Source organism: Mustela lutreola, chromosome 12 (assembly GCF_030435805.1).
Source record: "Mustela lutreola isolate mMusLut2 chromosome 12, mMusLut2.pri, whole genome shotgun sequence".
Taxonomy (NCBI): domain Eukaryota; kingdom Metazoa; phylum Chordata; class Mammalia; order Carnivora; family Mustelidae; genus Mustela; species Mustela lutreola.
Window position 1 is genome coordinate 48,127,744 of NC_081301.1, and position 18,378 is coordinate 48,146,121.

The following is an 18,378-nucleotide window of genomic DNA, read 5'->3' on the forward strand; positions in this document are numbered from 1 at the left end:
CGGGGGAGGGGGAGAAGGGAGAGGGAAATGGAAGGTGATTATTTAACACACACATGGCGTCACTGAAGAGTGATGAAAATGTTCTGCAACTAGCTAAAGGTGATGGTTTGCACACTGTGAATATACTAAATACCACTGAATTGTATGATTTAAGCTTTAAAAGAGTTAATTTTATGTTATGTGAATTTTGCCTCAGTTTAAAAACACACACACACAAGGTAGGGAGCAGGTCCTAAAGCAAGCACATGGCTAACCTGTCTGAGGAACACAAAGGCCCGTGTAACTAACTATAACCAACGAGCAAGACAGAGTGAACACGAGAGTTTGGTAAATTTACAGGGCACTCAGAGGACACAGGGAAGTCACTTCTAGGTCACTTTTCAAGACTTACCTTTTTTTGAGAGCGAGCGAGAGAGCATGTGTGCAGGTACAGAAAGCAAGAGGTAGAAGTAGGAGAGAGAATCCTAAGAACGCTCCACGCCCAGGGCAGAGCCCAACACAGGGCTCAATCTCACAACCCTGAGATCATGACTGGGGCTGAAATCAAGAGTCAGATGCTTAACTGACTGGACCATCTGGGAGCCTCTCAGGACTTATCTTTATTCTTATTAAAGGGGGAGCCATTACAAGATTTTGAGAAAAAAGACATGATCTAACCTATAGAACAAAAAGATCATGATGACTGCTATATTGCAAATAGACTGTAGGAGGCAAAGGTCAGAGAAGGGACACCTACTCACAGGCTACTGCAACGATCCAGGTAAGAGAGAACTGTAGCTTAGCGTTGTGACAGCAACACCACAGAATATGACAAGGTTTTAAGTGTTAAGCTATGCAATTTTCCTATCCACCCAAATGTTAAGTAGAACGCCAACATATAAAACAGAAAACAGGCAAAACTTATCTAGATGAAGTGAGGACGAGGGCTGGGGGCTTGGTAGTCAGACTCTTAATCTTCCAACTGTATTTGTGGTGGTCCCCAGGACTCTTGTGGTTTCAATAAGAAGGACATAAACTAGATCAGTGGTTTCAAAAGAGAGAGGAAAGGGACTGACTATAAAGGAGCATGGGGGAATTTTTAGGGCGACAGAACTGTTCTTATCTTGACTGGGGTTTGGGTTACATGAATGTATGCACTTGTAAAAACTCATAGAACTATGTACTAAGAGAGGAGAAATCGAGTGCCTGTGTATTATACCTCAATACAACTAAAACTAAAAATACAGAGTTTGAAAGTCACTACTTTCAGATTGTAATGTTTCTCAAACCCTCACTTCCCATTGTCTCTTATACCCTGTACACTTGCCATCAGCACTGAAAATCCACCCTTCCCCTTATCCTTTGTGTTTCTATCAATACCACATGTCAATATCCCAGTCATCCAGGTTTAAAGCTTCTGATTTATCCCGGACTTCTTTCTTGCCACCAACTCAACAGCCAACTCCACCTCTGAAATGTTTCTTTTATTTTCCATACCTTCTTCCTCACTGGCTTAGTCCTAATTCCTGCCTAGAGTACTAAGGCCCCTAACTCACCTCCTAACAGCCTAAAATCTTTCCTTCTAACACATCCTAAATGGTGCTGCTCCTCTTCCATTAACTCAGAACTCCTTTTCAAAAACCTTTGATGGTTCATTAAAGAATAAAGTCCAAACTCTTTTGTACTATGTTCAAAGCCTTTTAGAATCAAAAGCAGACCATTTACTTTAAGAAATAATTTGTTCTCATGTAAGAACTCTGCTGGCCAAGATGCCCAACCAATTTCCCCAGATGATTTCCTGGTCCTTTCTTTCATTTAACCTGCGTTCTGGCTGAGTCGGGTTGTAAACCAATGCCCAAGTCAGTCCTATACTCTACAGGACCTTTGCATTCACTCCTTCCATTGCCTGGAAGGCTCTGTCGTCCTCTCATCTCTACTTACTGAAATAATTTCTTCCATCTCTATCCTTCCAGGAGGCTTCAAACCTCTCCTGTAACATTCAACCAATTCCATCTTAGATTCTTTGTGTACGTACCTTCATGTCATATAATCCTAGAGGTAGAGAATATGTCCTACTCCTCTCAGAACTCCTCCCATGGACCCATATTCTGCACATAAGTATTCAATTAAGTACCTTCTGAGTTCAATCAAATCAAATGTATAGTATTTGCTTTAAGACAAAATATCATGTGAAAACTATATAAGCAGAATAAATGAAACAAGATGGGATTGGGAGGGAGACAAACCATAAGTGACTCTTAATCTCACAAAACAAACTGAGGGTTGCTGGGGGGAGGGGGTTTGGGAGAAGGGGGTGGGATTATGGACATTGGGGAGGGTATGTGATTTGGTGAGTGCTGTGAAGTGTGTAAACCTGGTGATTCACAGACCTGTACCCCTGGGGATTAAAAATATATGTTTATAAAAAATAAAAAATTAATTAAAAAAAACTATATGAGCATAAACAAGCAATTGGAAAACTATGATGTTCAACTTTCAATCATGCAGGAAACAGTGTTAGAAAACTTTTTTAAGTAGACACAGCTCAACTCAAACAAAAGTTGTTGAGGACACAGTTATCTGAAATTTTACAAAAGCATGTCCAAGATATTCCGGCCAGGAAATGTTTAATTCCAGCTAAAACCACAGTGAGTGACAAGGCAGAATTTTCAAGTGGATATAATATGTCTTGTATTTTGAAGTTTCCACACTAAACTTCATTTGAATCATACAGGATTTAATCAAGGACATCTGAAATAATAGCACAACAGAAAATATCTTGCTTGGAAACACAATTCACAAATGAAGGGAAATGTTGAAAGAAAAAAATCAAAAAGTAGATTTTGTTTCCTCAATGATACGTGTTTTACGGTCACCTATAAACTTACTGTTCAGAATATACTGCCCAGAAATCTGGTAGTGTCTTTTGTCTCTGATGAAATTTTAACAAATACAATTTCCATTTATAAGAAAACATCCATTTTAATAGACTTTCATTAAACACTGTAATTTGAGTAAAATAACCTTTGGTGAGGTTGTTAGAAGGCTGAGGCAGAATGAAAAAAGACAGAGTAGCCTGTGCAAACTTACAGGTAAACCAAGTGTTTGCTGTTGACTTTAAAACCCCAAATTCAAAAAGGAGACATATGCATGCTCCCCAGATGTATTTATTATCAAAAGAATTGAAATATTTAATGTCAGTTGCTACACAGTCTCACAAACACTGAGTCACTCTACATGCAGTCTGTGACATATACACACTCCTCCCACATTCCCAGAAGAAAAACCGTTTGTCATTAGTGTTCGAGACCCCCAAAGCCACTCAATGTCCCACTGTTTATATATGAGATATAATAGCCTTCAATTTTCTGTCAATAGTAATCTTGTTGGCACAAAAATAATTTTGTTATTCTGTCTCCTGACAAATAGTGACTGAAGGACAAGAAGGGAGGGCTTATAGAGGACCCATTTTTAAAGTAAAATGATACTCATCTCTTTGTGGTGCTTTCTGGACATTTTAAAATTTCTCTCCCTGCCTTTCTCTCCCTCATCTTCTCTCTCTCTTCCTCAGTCTATCTCTGCCCCCCCCACCCCCATCAGGATAACATTAGCTTGAAAGCTGACAATTCAATCACATCTCAAGCAACCATTTACTTACTCTGTTATTTAATAGGAGGGGGGAAACCCAGTTACCATAACAACTCACATCACATGGTAATTATGGAGTCTCTAAAATACAGCAAACCATACTTTTCACAGTGTTTTCTAAGGGGAATGTGTAATAAGCATAGATACCACTTCTCCCAATTATTATTCAGAATTTCCATCTAATTGTTTCATATTGCATGAATGCTAATGCTACTCCACGTTCTTCCTAAGAAATAGGTTTTTAAATAAAGAAGGAACTGAAAGAAAAAGGCAAATGTATTCTTTGTATTTCAAATTATGGGTTATAGCCCACCTATCTAGGGAAAAAATCCACAGAAGGCAAAAGAAAGGCAAAATTAATTTATAGGACAAAAAGAATCAAATGATAATCAACACAAAAGGAAGGAAGGAAAGAAGGAAGGAAGGAAGAGACAGATTTCACAGAATAGTTCTGCCAGTAAGTCCAGATAAGGTTGTGGTGAAACAAGAATGAAAAAAGAGCTCATTACCTAATGCAGAGGCAGAAATATTGGGTGACAGCAGCAGGATCAGGAAAATTTGCATGCGCCCAAGGATGGAGGGAATAATGAAGCAAGACTGCCATTCCCATCCAGGGACAGATCACAATCATCCAATTTAGGTGAGAGTGTCACGTCAGAGTTAGAAATGCCAAAGGATGACAAGACAGGCAGCAAATTTCAGGGAAGGAACCTGTCATTCACCTTCAGCTTCCTTATCAAGAGGAATCAGTCTCAGGATGGAAAAGTGGAGTCATAAATCGGAGCAGAAGAGGACGGTCACCTGAGGTTGGAGAACCCCTAGTAGGTCTGAAATGACCCCTGCTTGTCCCTGTTCAAAGAAACAGAGAGAGGGAGGGGGCACTTCAGGTTTAGAAAAATCTAAGCAGGGCGCCTGGGTGGCTCAGTGGGTTAAAGCCTCTGCCTTCGGCTCAGGTCATGATCTCAGGGTCCTGGGATCGAGTCCCGCATCGGGCTCTCTGCTCAGCAGGGAGCCTGCTTCCTCCTCTCTCTGCCTGCCTCTCTGCCTACTTGTGATCTGTCTCTGTCAAAGAAATAAATAAAATTAAAAAAAAATTTAAAAAAAAAAAAAAAAAAAAAAAAAAGAAAAATCTAAGCAGGGCAATGATAATACAGAACTTCTCCTGGCATTTCAGGTCAAAGTCCAAGGACACTTAGATTTTCAAGTCTTCTGAAAGTCCCATGGGAGAGTTTCACTTAAAGAAAAGTCAATTTACAAAAAAAAAATTGTAAAAAAAAAAAAAGTTTTCAGAAAGAAGGGAATATAATAATCTCCAAAAGAATCCATCACAGATGAAATAGCTAGTTCTCCATAATGAAAATTACTTGATTTAATGAACACAGGTCTTGAGAAATACTGACAATTATGTAAAGCAAATAGGTCAGAATACGAAGAGCAGAGCTTTCAGGACATTCAAAACAAAGTTCTCTTCCCGATTCACACACTCACCCACCTACTGGTAGGCATTAAGAAGGCCACAGCATATCCTGGAAGTATATGTAACCTTGGGCAGGGAGAAAAGGGGGAAAGGCTACATCTATTCACATAAGTGAATAATGACATGAAACAGTACATAAAAGCCGTTCAAATTATAATAATGTCACCTCTTAGTAAGACCTCAATGATGATTAGATTCAGCATCAGTTTATTAACAACATTTCTGGAAAAAGGAAACCATCACACTAAATGCACATACAAAGTCTGAGGCACATCCATGTTTCAAAAGGATTCAAACCATTAACTTGACAAAGGTCTACGAAGTATGTGCTGTGTCCCAGGAATACCAGGCATTAGAGCTACATGTGACCAAAACCAGCTCCCTGATTTTATGAACTTTACACTTTACAGGAGACAGACACTAACTGTCATGTCTGCTGCCACCCACACACCCCTGTCAGGATTAGTAGGAAGATGGATAGATCGGTGTGAACAGACTCCTATATTAAATACATTGAATTCATAGTTATAAACATTCCTGAAGAAAACTCCAACCCCAAATGGTTTCACGGGAAAATTCCACCAAACATTTAAGGAAAAATTATTCGGATAGCATTACACAGCTATGTTTCAGGCAAAGACAATAAAAGGAAACTATAGAAAAATATCCCTCATGAACACAGATGCCAAAATCCTTAACAAAATATTACCAGCAAAACAAAGTTCAGCAATATATAAATAGGATAATACATTAGGATTACAAGGAGTTATTCCTAGAATGAAAATCTGGTTCACTCAGACAAATCAAAATAATTCATCATATCAACAAGTTTAAAAAGCATACAATCTTCTGAATAGATACAGAACAAAACATTTGACAAAATTGTGATAAAAAGCCCTCAGCAACTTAGGAATAACAGGAAACTTTGCAAACCTGATAAAGGATATCTATAAAATCTTTATACTAAAATAAGCTAAACATAACATCATATTTAATGTTAAGACACTGAATGTTTTCCCGCAAGACTGTGTATAAGATAAGAAATGTCTGCTCTTACCACTCCAGTTCAACACTGTACTAGAAGGCCCTATTCAGTGTAATCAGGCAAGAAAAAAAACGAAAGGCACAAACATCAGAAAGAAAAAAAATTAAAAGATATTCTCTATTCACACACATCACAATGAAAAACAAAAAGAAGCTACAAAAAGCAACAAGAACATGTAAGTGAGTTTAGTAAAGTCAGAAAAGTATCTGTTTATATACTAGCAATGGACAGATGCAAATTAACACAAAGGAAAAAACAGTTAATTAGATGCAGTAGCATCAAAATACTTAGGGACATGCAATACTCATTAAATTTAACAAAATGTGCATAAGATTTGTAATAAAACAAAACACTGACCTAAAATAATGGAAAGATACAAATATCTTGTTCATGAGTTTAAAGACTAAGTGAGACGTCAATTCTCTCCCAGATTGATCTACAGATTCAATACATTTCTAACCAAAATTACAGCAGGCTTTTCTGTGGTTTCTCAAAGCTGATTTAAAATTTACATGGAAAAGCCAAAAGCCTAAGATATCCAAATTTTAAAACAACAAAATTGGAGGACTCGTATTACTTGATTTCAAGACTTTCTATAAAGCAACAGTAATTAAGCTGTGTGGTTTTAGTTAAAGTATACACACAAAGATCAAGGGAATAAAACTGAGTGCAGAAGTAGACCCATGCAGGGGCGCCTGGGTGGCTCAGTCGATTAACCGTCTGCCTTTGGCTCAAGTCATGACCCCAGGGTTCTGGGATGGAGGCGTGAGTCAGGTTCCCTGCGTGGTGGGGAGTCTGCTTTACCCTCTGCCTCTCCCTCTCTGTGTGCTCATGCTCTCTTGCTATCTCAAATAAATAAATAAAATCTTAAAAAAAAAAAATAAGTAGTAGACCCATACATATGGACAATTTTCTACAGAGGTGATTTGGTGAAAAAAGGGTGGTATATTCAATAAATGTAAGTCATAGCTCCTGAAAAGTTAACTCATACAGATCCTAGGCTAGAATGGAACTGTAAAGTATAAAAACTTTCATACGTAAACACAGGAGATCATCAAAGGACTAACGGATAAACTATACACAGTAGATTCATATAATGGCATATTATTCAGCCATAAAAAGGAATGAAGTCCTGACACATGCTACAGCATCTATAAACTCTGAAAACATTATACTAAGTGAAAAAAGTCAGACAAAAAAGACCACATATTGCATGATTCTATTTATATGTCACGTCCAAAATACGCGAACTATGGAGACAGAATAGTGGATTAGTGGTTGCTGGAGGTTGGGGCAAGAGGGAAATGGAGTCTCTCTGCTAACAGGTACAGAATTTCTTTTTGGTGAGATGAAAACATTCTAAAATTGTGCGAATGGTTTCACAAATCTGTGAATATGCTAAAACCACAGAATTGCACACATTAAATGAGTTGGTTTCACAGCACATTAATTATGCCTCGATTTTTGAAAAAAAATGAAGAAAATACAGGAGAGAAAAAGAAAACAGAAGATCTTTGAGGCTTTGGTTTCAACAAAAAGCAAAGACTATAAACAGAAAACCTTGATGAATTGGAATTCTTTAAAGTTAACCATTCGGTCTTCAGAAGACACTGCCAAGGAAATAAGAAGACAAGTTAAGATTTGGTTTAAAAAACAAACTGAAAAACACATTTCTAATAAAGAATTTGTATCAGAATATATGAAGAACTCCCATTAAAAAAGAAAAATCTGGTTAAAAAACGGGCAAAACAACAGAATACTTCATGAAAGAAAAAGTATGACTGGCAAAACAAACAAACAAACAAAAAAACCTAAAAAGATGCTCGACATCAACAGCTATTAAGGAAACATAAAACCACAAAAGAGAAACCACTCTCCATCTATGAGAATGGCTAGCTTTAAAAAAAAAGAGACAGAACAAGTGGAACTCCCTCACATTGCCGCGAGGCACTCAAAATGGGACAGTCACTAGAAAAATTGGGTAGTAAAAAAAAGAAAAAGAAAAGAAAAAGAAAAGTTTGGTAGTTTGTTACATTCACTAATCATATGACCTAGCAATTCCACTCCTACATCTTCCTTTAGTCAAAAAAATGAAAACAGGTGTCCACACATACACCTATATGAGAATCACTTACGGCAGCTTCATCATAACTGCCCAAAACCGGAAACAACCCAAGAGTCCATCGATGGGTGAATAAACCAACTGAAACTCTCATTACAGACATTTTTAAAATAAAAAGACTCAGAAGCAATAAGAACCCAAAGAAGTTTGAAGAAACATCACCTGCAACAGCACCAAAAGGATCCCAACAGAAGAAAATCTAGAAACAAGGAGAAGAGTAAAGAAATACTACAGGCACCTTGGGAAGATTCAAAGATATTTTTTAAATGCTCTCTGCTTAACTTGGTATGGTGTAGAGTAATTCAAGGATCATCCTGAATCACACTGCCTGGGTTCAGTTTCCAGGCTTCTGTACTTACGAGCTCTGTGATCTCAGACACATTAGCAGTACCAGCCTCACAGTGTTAGAGATTAAGTGAGTATAGATATGTTTTTTTCAATATTCAATATATGTATTCAATATTCAATAAATTTTCAATAAATAATATATATTTCAATATATTTTCAATAAATATATATTCAATATATATTTAATATATATTCAATATTCAATAAATAGAGAGAGAGAGAGCACGTGCGCAAGTTTTAAAATACCTGAGCTGGTTATTAGCTATTATCATTGCAATTATTATTCTAACCAGATCTTAAAATTCGCATTATTTGTGTCACCTAGTTTGAGAAACTGTATGATTCGTTCACTATCTCTGCCTCTTTTTTTAAAAGATTTTATTTATTTGTCAGAGAGAGAGAGGGAGCGAGAGCGAGCACAGGCAGACAGAATGGCAGGCAGAGGCAGAGGGAGAAGCAGGCTCCCTGCTGAGCAAGGATCCCGATGTGGGACTGGATCCCAGGACGCTGGGATCATGACCTGAGCCGAAGGCAGCTGCTTAACCAACTGAGCCACCCAGGCATCCCTCTGCCTCTTTTTTTTTGAATGAATTACAGCAAGATGAATCCAAACTAAAATCCTACCATAGATTTGACAAAATTCTATCCAAAATATCTTCTAAATGACTCCTAAAAGAATCATTTTTTCGTCTCTTTGAAATTTTCTAGGCATTCTACAACACAAGCAACAAGTACCTTAACCCAAATACTTTGTTCATATCCAAGGCACACTTAATAAATTCTGATGCCATATGCTGAAATTTATTAGACTGCCTTCTGCTACTCCTCATATTAACACTTTTTCTTGTTTCTGTTCTGATGGTGACTTTTAAAATCAGCTTTCCATTATTACTTAACACTTTAAGTATGTGATTAAGTATCCTTCAATCTCCTAGGTGCACAGCTGACAAACACAAAAAGGTACCAAATTTCTCCCTTGTCCATAGCAAGTATAAAGATGTAAAGGAAAACAGATCTAGAAACTGTGTTCCCTTTTTCATGAAATTAAACCGCTCTTCCTCCCAGATCGTTAGTCCTTCCTTAGTTAAGCAAAGACACTGAATTAGACAAAAAAGGCTTTGAACCAAATATTTGCATAATTTCAACTCTAATTAAATACATGAAAGAGCATGGGTGGCACCGAATAAAGACAGCCCTCTAAAAACTGGATATGCTACTGGTGGCAACTGGGAAGATACAGCATATAGTCCAGCCAAAAGACTGATGCCAAGATTTATAAATTACACACCAAAATGAGATTTAGTACAAACATACTGTCTTAGCTCTAAGTTAACATCAAATTGTTAAACATTTTAAAATTCCTATCTTCATTTACAAGTGGTATATAACCTATCATGTCTAAAGTATATAAAATAAATCTCTTTGCTATGACACTTTGTTATTCACTTATTTTAGTTTAAATTCACCACAATAAGTCATCAAGTGCTTAACAGTAATACCAAAGAACACACTTCCCACATGCTGTCCAGTTTCTCTCTTCCCTCTGGTGTTGCTATAATCTGGTATGATCAGACTTTATACAAATCATCTCGTGGCATCACCTAACTTTATTTGAAAAGGGTAGGGTAGCCTAAAGGAAAAACAGAATAAACACTAAAACCAAAGGTTTTTTTTTTCCTTAAACACTTTTATTTACTGTTAATTCCCGACATTCACAAAATATATACACTAGTGCCCTACATACTTGCAAAGGATTCAAATCAAGGAAAGGGCAAGATTATTTCTTTAAACAATAAGTTGGTACTTATAGTGAACAATACACGTTAAACAATGATGAAATAAACCAAATTACTACATACCACTCCATAATAATAAGGCTGGGCAATGGAAGAAGTGTGCCACTTTCTTTCAGAAATACATCCAAATATTTTAGTATTCAACTGGGTCAACTTTTTTGGTTTTCTTTAAAAGCAACGTACAGGGGCGTCTGGTTGGCTCAGTCGGTTAAGCGTCTGCCTTCGGGTCGTCATCCCAGGGTGATAAGATCGAGCCCTGCGTCAGGCTTGCCCCTTAGGGGGGAGGTTGCTTCTGCTTTTCCCTGCAACCCCTCACCCCGCTCATGCCCTCTCTTGGTATCTTTTTCTCGTTCTCAAATAAATAAGTAAAATCTTTGAAAAAATACACACTAAATTTCATGCCCATAAACTGAAGAGGGGGAACCCCTCAATATATACAAGCAAGAAGAACCTGTTACACAGTACAGGGAGGCACCTACCTCATGGACCAGAGCGAGTGAGGTCTGTTTGAAACTTCGCCCCCTACTGGCCATCAGTCGATTCAAAGGTTTGCCATCTTTACTCTGATAGGTTGAAACATCGTAACAAAATAACATACCACCTGAGGGGAGGGGGGAAACAACTTATAAAAACATGTCTTATGGAAAAACTTAATTAGATTCCAAGAGTCTCAGTAATCCATATTCAATCAATCTGGACAGAGAGATTTTATTTTTTTATTTATTTAAATATTTTACTTACCCACTTGACAAAGAGTGAGAGAAACAGGGAGAGAGGGAACACAAGCAGGGGGCGTGGGAGAGGGAGAAGCAGGCTTCCCGCTGAGCAGGAGATTGATTCAAGGCTCCATCCCAGGACTCTGGGATCATGACCTGAGCCGAAGACAGATGTTTAACCAACTGAACTACCCAGGTGCCCTTGGGTAGAGATTAGAAATTAATTTGCTAAGCAAATTATGATTTTTGACTACTGGTATCTATGGAAAGAAAAAATAGATTTAAAAAATTAGCAGTTACCGTATTCAAATTATCAGTTATTTATGAGCCTTATTCATTTGTAAATGAACAAAATTTTTCAAAGGCTTTTTCTGCATCTGCCGAGATTATCTAAAGATTGTTATGCCTTTTTCTATTAAAGCACTTAATTATACTGATTTTCAGACATTAAATTAACCTCACTTGTACTAGCTTTATTGCTAAATTCAATTTTCTAATGTATTTTGGTGGTATTTTTACAACTATGTGTAATAGAAAAGACTGCTTTATAATATTCCCTTCTTGTTCTCAGTATCAAGATTATATTGATCTCATCAACTAAGCCGCCTAGGTATCCCACTTTAAAACATTTTTTAGAGATGCCTGGGTGGCTCAGTCAGTTAAGCATCTGCCTTCAGATCAGGTCATGATCCCAGGATCCTAGGACCGAATCCCATGTCCAGCTTCCCACTCAGAGAGGAACCTGCTTCTTCCTCTACCTCTCCTTCTCCTTGAGCTTGTGCTCACTCTATCCCCCTCAAAAATTAATAAATAAAAATTATTTTAAAGTTTCCCACTATTATTATAGGTTTGCCCATTTTTAAAAATTTAAATTCCAGTTAGTTAACAAAGAGTATAATATTAGTTTCAGGTGTACAACACAGGGATTCAAAACTTCCATACAACACCTGGCACTCATCACAACAGGTGTATTCCTTAATCCCCATCACCTTTTTACCCAGGCCCCACCCACCTCCCTTCTGGAAGGTTTGTTCATTTTTTTAGTTTTGTGAATGGTTTTCATATAGTTTAAAAATGATGCTATTTTGTGTACACTGGTACTGTGATATTTTCTTAATGGAATGACTTCTTTATCTCCCTGAAATGTCCCCTTCATTTTAAAGCTTTTCCTTTTTCATACATCCAATACCTTTTCATTGAATCCTGGACAGTATACAAAGGAAACACAGAAAATCTAAATGATTCTTTTCTTTTCTTTCCTTTTTTTTTTTTTTTTTAACTCAGAGAGGAGTTTCAGCTGCCTTCTTTCAGGTACATAGAATAAAGGAATGATCATTTAAATTGAATCAGAGACTGAACTGGGTTAGGCTTGATTATAGCTTTGGTAATTCTCAGTCTACCTCTGGTTCAACCCCTGTTCCTAGGGCATGCCTCCCCCAAGATTTTCATCTGACAGCCTAATTGGTCTCCTCAATACGGAAAGCTTAAGAGAGACTCAGATGGGTCCTCTGAGGATTTCAGTTTATCTCTTTAACCTCCCATCCCATAAACCTTCAAAATTTGACAAATAGGGAGAAATAGGCTATGTGTCTGAGGTTCCACAAGTCCCTGGTTCCACTGCTCAGACACCCCATGAATGACAAGATCTCTGTGGGTTTCTCTGCCTCCTGTACCAGCCTCTAGTAAAGGTCAAGCCTGAAATTCAGTCTCCAGCTGAGGCCAGAATAAGTAAGTGCTCCCAGGTGAAAAGAGGCATAGCTCTTCAGTATCAATTCCTGGCTACTCCTGGGCTTTGTTTTCAGGCCCATTGTCCTAGCTCTTCTTTGTTTCCTGCACACAGAGAGGCCGGAGACTTCACCGCCTCTCATAAGCTCCAGCCTAGTTCTGTAACTTTCAGGGCAAACTCAAAATTTATCAGCTAGCTTTTGAGAAAACTCTGGTTTCTCACTTCTGTTCATCAGAGTCTTCAGAGAACCAGAATCTCAATTTCAATCTCTCCCCCAACCTCTCCCTCTCCCCAGCCCTTTCTCTCTCTCTAAATGGGGAGCTTTATTATAGGAATTGGCTCCCATGATTATGGAGGATAAGAAGTCCCATGATCTTGCTGTCTGCAAGGTGGAGGTCCAGAAAGAGTGCTGGTGTAATTCAGTAGGAGATGGATGTAATTCAGAGGAGATGGATGTCCTGGCTAAGGAAAGAGTAAATTCACTCTTTTTCTAGCCGCCTATTCTGGTCAGGCCATCAGTGAATTGGATGTTGTTGCCCATCCACACTGGTGAGGGTGACTTTCTTTCCTCAGTCTACTCATTCAAATGCTAACTTCTTCTGGAAACACCCTCAAAGACATCAACAAGTAATTTTTACCAGCTACCTGAGTATCACTTAGCCCAAAGTGACATAGAAAATGAGCCATCACATCACTCTAGGTCCATGGAACCACTAAAAGCTCCACTGGTTAGGGCACCTCGCTGGCTCAGATGGTTAAATGTCTGCCTGTGGCTCAGGTCATGATTCCAGGGTCCTGGGATTGAGTCCCGTATCGGGCTCCCTGCTCAGTGCAGATTCTGTTTCTCCCTCTGCCTCTGCCCCCCTCTCTCTCTCTCAGGAATAAATAAAGAAAATCTTTAAAAAATAAATAAATAAAAGCTCCACTGGTTTCTCTATATACTGCAACAGACCTCTTCTTGGGCCAAGCCCCGGTCCTAGCATACAACCAAAATCAGTGACTGTCTCCCATGGGGCAGCAGAGGCACACTTCTAAAGTATTCTTTCTCCTCATGCTGTGGTTTTAGTCTACCTGTCTTTGCTTCTACACTTCTCTGGTGCCTTTAAAATATGGTCTATTTTTGTCATTTGTCCAGGTGTGTCAAAATGTTAGCAACAGGTACGCTCTGCCATGACCTATCACACCCAGCTTGGAAGAGGAAGTGCAATCCTTAGGCTCAGAACTTGTACTTTGATACCATGTGCTGTACTTACCTGCAAGGCCAGGTTTCAAACCTGGCTGCTTACTGGTCTCATACATCTTCAATATAAAATTGGGGATCCCTGCTACAGTTTTTCCTTGGTCGGACCGGGGACCTCCTTTTAATGCAGAGTGATAGACTCCACGGGGCATATTTACCATTTCCTGCTTCACAAGAGATGTAAAAAATTCCTCTAAGGCTGAAAGAGATGAAAGGAGATTAAAAGTAGAGTAAATACAGTCTGTTAGGAGACAATCATTCATTGTTAACTCACATATGTGTGTGTGTATGTATATATACTTATATATAGATATATATACACTTATATATAGATATATATACACTTATACATAAAGTATAAGTGTAGTATAAGTGTGTCTATATACACTGGAGGATAAGAAGTCCCATGATCTTGCTGTCTGCAAGGTGGAGGTCCAGAAAGAGTGCTGGTGTAATTCAGTAGGAGATGGATGTAATTCAGAGGAGATGGATGTCCTGGCTAAGGAAAGAGTAAATTCACTCTTTTTCTAGCTGCCTATTCTGGTCAGGCCATCAGTGAATTGGATGTTGTATAAGTGTATAAGTGTATATAGACACACTTATACACACACACACACACACACACCACACAGAGCTCTATTTCAAACCAAACTTCACAAAGTAAGCAGGGAACTCTTGGACATCATCCCTTTCTTAGTCTTCCCAAATTAGAACATGGCACCCAGTTACTCAAGCTGAAAAACTTAGATATTCTAATTCCTCTCTTTCTCATACTTCTCACATGTAATCCATTAACAAGTCCTTCTAAATCTATCTTTAAAAATATATCCTGGACCCATGCATTTCTCTTTATTTTCACTGCTACTTGGCCAGTTATTATCTTCTCTGCTCCTCATCTGGACAAATTTAAATAAAACTAGCTTCTTGGTGTCTTCTCTTCATGACCATCCCTACAAACTATCCTCTGCCCAGAAGCCAGAATCTGATTTCCCTTCCCAGACATCGTCCAGTGATTTTTTTTCACCATACGTGGAATAGCATTAACACTTCTGACAATGATCAAGGCTTTATATGACCCAGCCCTTGACTCTCCCATTGACCTCATCTTTGCCAAGCACCCTCCTTGCCAGCTAAGTGTTAAGGGCGTATTGCCACATGGCCTTTGTTTCTATTTTGCAATAACACAAAGCTCATATCGAAGTCTGAGCCACTGTACATCCTATTCCTCCCACTAGTGGAACACGCTAGTCTCAGATTTCCATGGGACCAGTTCCTTCTTGTCAGTTAGGTATTATCAGAGAGGTCCTTTACGACTCTCCATCATTCTGTAGCAATATCAAGACAATTATTTAAAAAACCAAAATATTAGTTCATGATTTCTTTGTTTGTGATCCTAGTTAAGCCCCAAATTTTATTGCTTAAAGTTTCTAGTTATTATCAACACAAATATGGGCTCAGAAGACAATAGGATACCCAAACAAAATTCTTGAGAAGACTAGAGGTTCTATCAAGTGTTATTTTTCTAAGGACCACTAGAGGTTGCCAATGCAGAAACAAAAACAACAGAAACATGAAACCTTAAAAAATGTGTGGAAAACAAAAAAAGAAAACCACTGCATGTGCCTCTCATAGGAACAAAAAAGAAGGGTCTGTCTCCTGAGACTGGAATTTCATTCTTAATACACTGAAAAGTCTGCTTTAAATGACCATGATTACATTAAAGGCAGCAAGTGTGCCCTGGAGCCTCTATTACATGCCCAGTTCTGTCTTTCCTGTATAGAACCTTCCCAGATGCGACCACGCTTCTCCATTCAAAGTCCAGAGAACACCTCTGTGGGACATTTTCTATTTACCCCTCCCGACCCCCACCTCCACCCTCTCAACCCTGCTCCATGACCTGGAAGAATAATCAGGCTCCCTTGTCCTTGGGCTTCTAGTTGGCTTTTATCCAATGGGAGACACTCGCAGGAGGTCAGAGGATGGAAACAGAATGAGGTCAGGGCATGAATTCCCAGCCCCCCTCCCGCGGGATGGCTACAAGTTGCCTGCACCCCTCTTCTGCAGGCCTTGGCTCCCCTTTGGCAGCACTGTGACAGGATGCTCTCCCTCAGTCTCCAAACCGCTATCTCTCTTCCCTTACTGCTTCAGGGGGAGGGGCGCTAACCACTCCGGGTTAAAGCACCACTGCTTGGGAATGTCCTGCGGCCCTGACCGCACAACTGCCAAGAGTCCCTGCTGTAAACGCTCACAGACTCCATCACAATGTGCCTTTTCTGTCAAGACCCTGATGAATACATGGTCTAAATGAAAGAAATGAGTAGCATCCAACTGTATCTGATACGGACGCACGTGGGTGACTGCTTCACGTGAAGTTTCAGCACAAACTTCCCAGAATGTAGCAAAGAATCATGTTTGTGAGGACAGAGGAGCTATGGTGAGAGAAGGTCATTTCATGCTTTCTCCGAAGGGGTCCTATTTTGGCAAAAGCTCGCACAAGTCAGGAGGTAAGTACACACTGTACACACGCTAACTCGGGAATGTGTCAAGCTCTTCAGAGAACTAAGGTTTCTCAAATTAACTCCAGCCCCGAAAACAGTCTAAATGAGGGGATGATACCATGAGTGTAAGTGATCATACAGCGCCCTCTTCCCCAACCACTAAGCCAGCCACCAGGAATCTTTCCACCCTGTCGGGGCCTTGCCCCGACCCTCCAGGTGACCACGTGAGAACTTGAAAGAGCGGAAAATCTGCAGAACAGAGTGTTAGACACAAATTTTTTAAACAACCCCAATGTCCTTTAACAAGTGTGTAGACAGACTGGTGCCTACTACAGTGGGATATTATTCAGCGATTAAGAAGAATCGAGACAGGCCAGTGTTGGGATAAATATCAGAGACACTATGCCAAGCAAAAAAAAAAAAAAAAAGTTAAACCAAAAAGTGTGTACACTGTATGGAAAAAGCAACAACTGGGGAAATCCTCATAGGTTTATACTTCAGTTACCTGCTTTGTATCAATGTGAATTTCCTGGTTTGAATAATGAACTATGTGAGCTGCTGGGCAGCTGGGTGACAGTATACAGGAGCCCTCTAAAGTGTATTCACAACATCTTTGAATCCTAAAATTGTGTCAAAACAAAAAACAAATACCAGTAACATCCCCATTTAACATAACGCAAATTACTGGACTCACACTGCAGCTGCTTTTGTGTTTACTTGAAAGGAAAGAGGAGAAGAAAAGGACCAGGATTCACTGACAGTGCAGTTGGGTTTTCTGGCTGCTACAACTAGAGATCTTATACTAGCTACCCTGTACCTTTTAAGGTCCACAGTCCTAGGGCTGGCACCTGCCCCTGGTTCTTTTTTGAGTAGTCCAGTAACTGCAGGGAAAGCGAGGCACGGAAAAATACAGACCTTTGCCCGCGGTGAGTGTGCCAGACACAGCCAGCATGAACAGCACCCCCACCAGAGTCTAATGACAGTTTTCTCAAACAGATAAAGTTGCTGAACTCAAATCCTCCCCTTCTTTCTCACGGAAAAGCACTTGCAACCATCAAGAACAAATGATGTAGAACAAGCTAATGGCTACCACATCCTAAGAGGAGGGAAGCAACAGCTCACCTTGGCCACACCTTCTCCTTTTTCCACTACAAGAAAACTGGAGGGAAGGCCCCACGTCACTAGGAATGACGTCATTTAAAAAGCCCAAAAGAACTTTTACTTCTAAGGCGATTTTGGGTTACAGGAGAAACTTCGGATAACAAAGCTATTTCCTTCCTGGGACTGACTATTAAAACGCCAAAGGGGTCCCAGACTCTGAAGCACCTTCCGGGAGTGGGTAAAAACAGAAGATAGAGGACCAGGGAACACACCGTTAAGGCTTGTTCTGGACATCAAGAGAAACGGAAGGCTGCGCTCTTGGTCTATGCTGTCTCGTTTCCGTTTTCTCTAATGAAAGGAGGCAGGAATTTGGGACACGAGCTTTGTCTAGAAATGGATAATATATATTTGCCTTAATTCCTCAGAAAATCTCCATGTGGGGTGAAACCAAGGGAAAAATGTCCCCTGGTATAGGATATTGACACTATGATTGACCAGATGACACTTCTTAAGTGTACTGACCTTAATTTTCAGAAACAGACTTTCTACGTCCATGTACAATTAAGGTAGGATTGGGGCTGAACAAGGTAATAAACGCATGCTCGGCAAAATGTTACCTAAGACTGAATTAGAATAATTAGATATAATTAGAATAATTTTTTTAAATGTCAAGGTCCTGTAA

General features: G+C 39.3%; 1 protein-coding gene across 2 annotated transcripts in view; it reads right to left on the reverse strand.

The window, feature by feature from the left end:
- Nucleotides 1–18,378, reverse strand: part of FOCAD (focadhesin) — a 314,072-nt gene that overhangs the window by 90,682 nt on the left and 205,012 nt on the right. For both annotated transcript variants that reach the window (XM_059143295.1, XM_059143296.1), the window contains 2 exons: nucleotides 14,111–14,296; nucleotides 10,895–11,016 (listed from right to left, as the gene is read on the reverse strand). In XM_059143295.1, coding sequence (XP_058999278.1) covers nucleotides 10,895–11,016; nucleotides 14,111–14,296 — 308 coding nt within the window. The remainder of the gene's footprint in view (nucleotides 1–10,894; nucleotides 11,017–14,110; nucleotides 14,297–18,378) is intronic.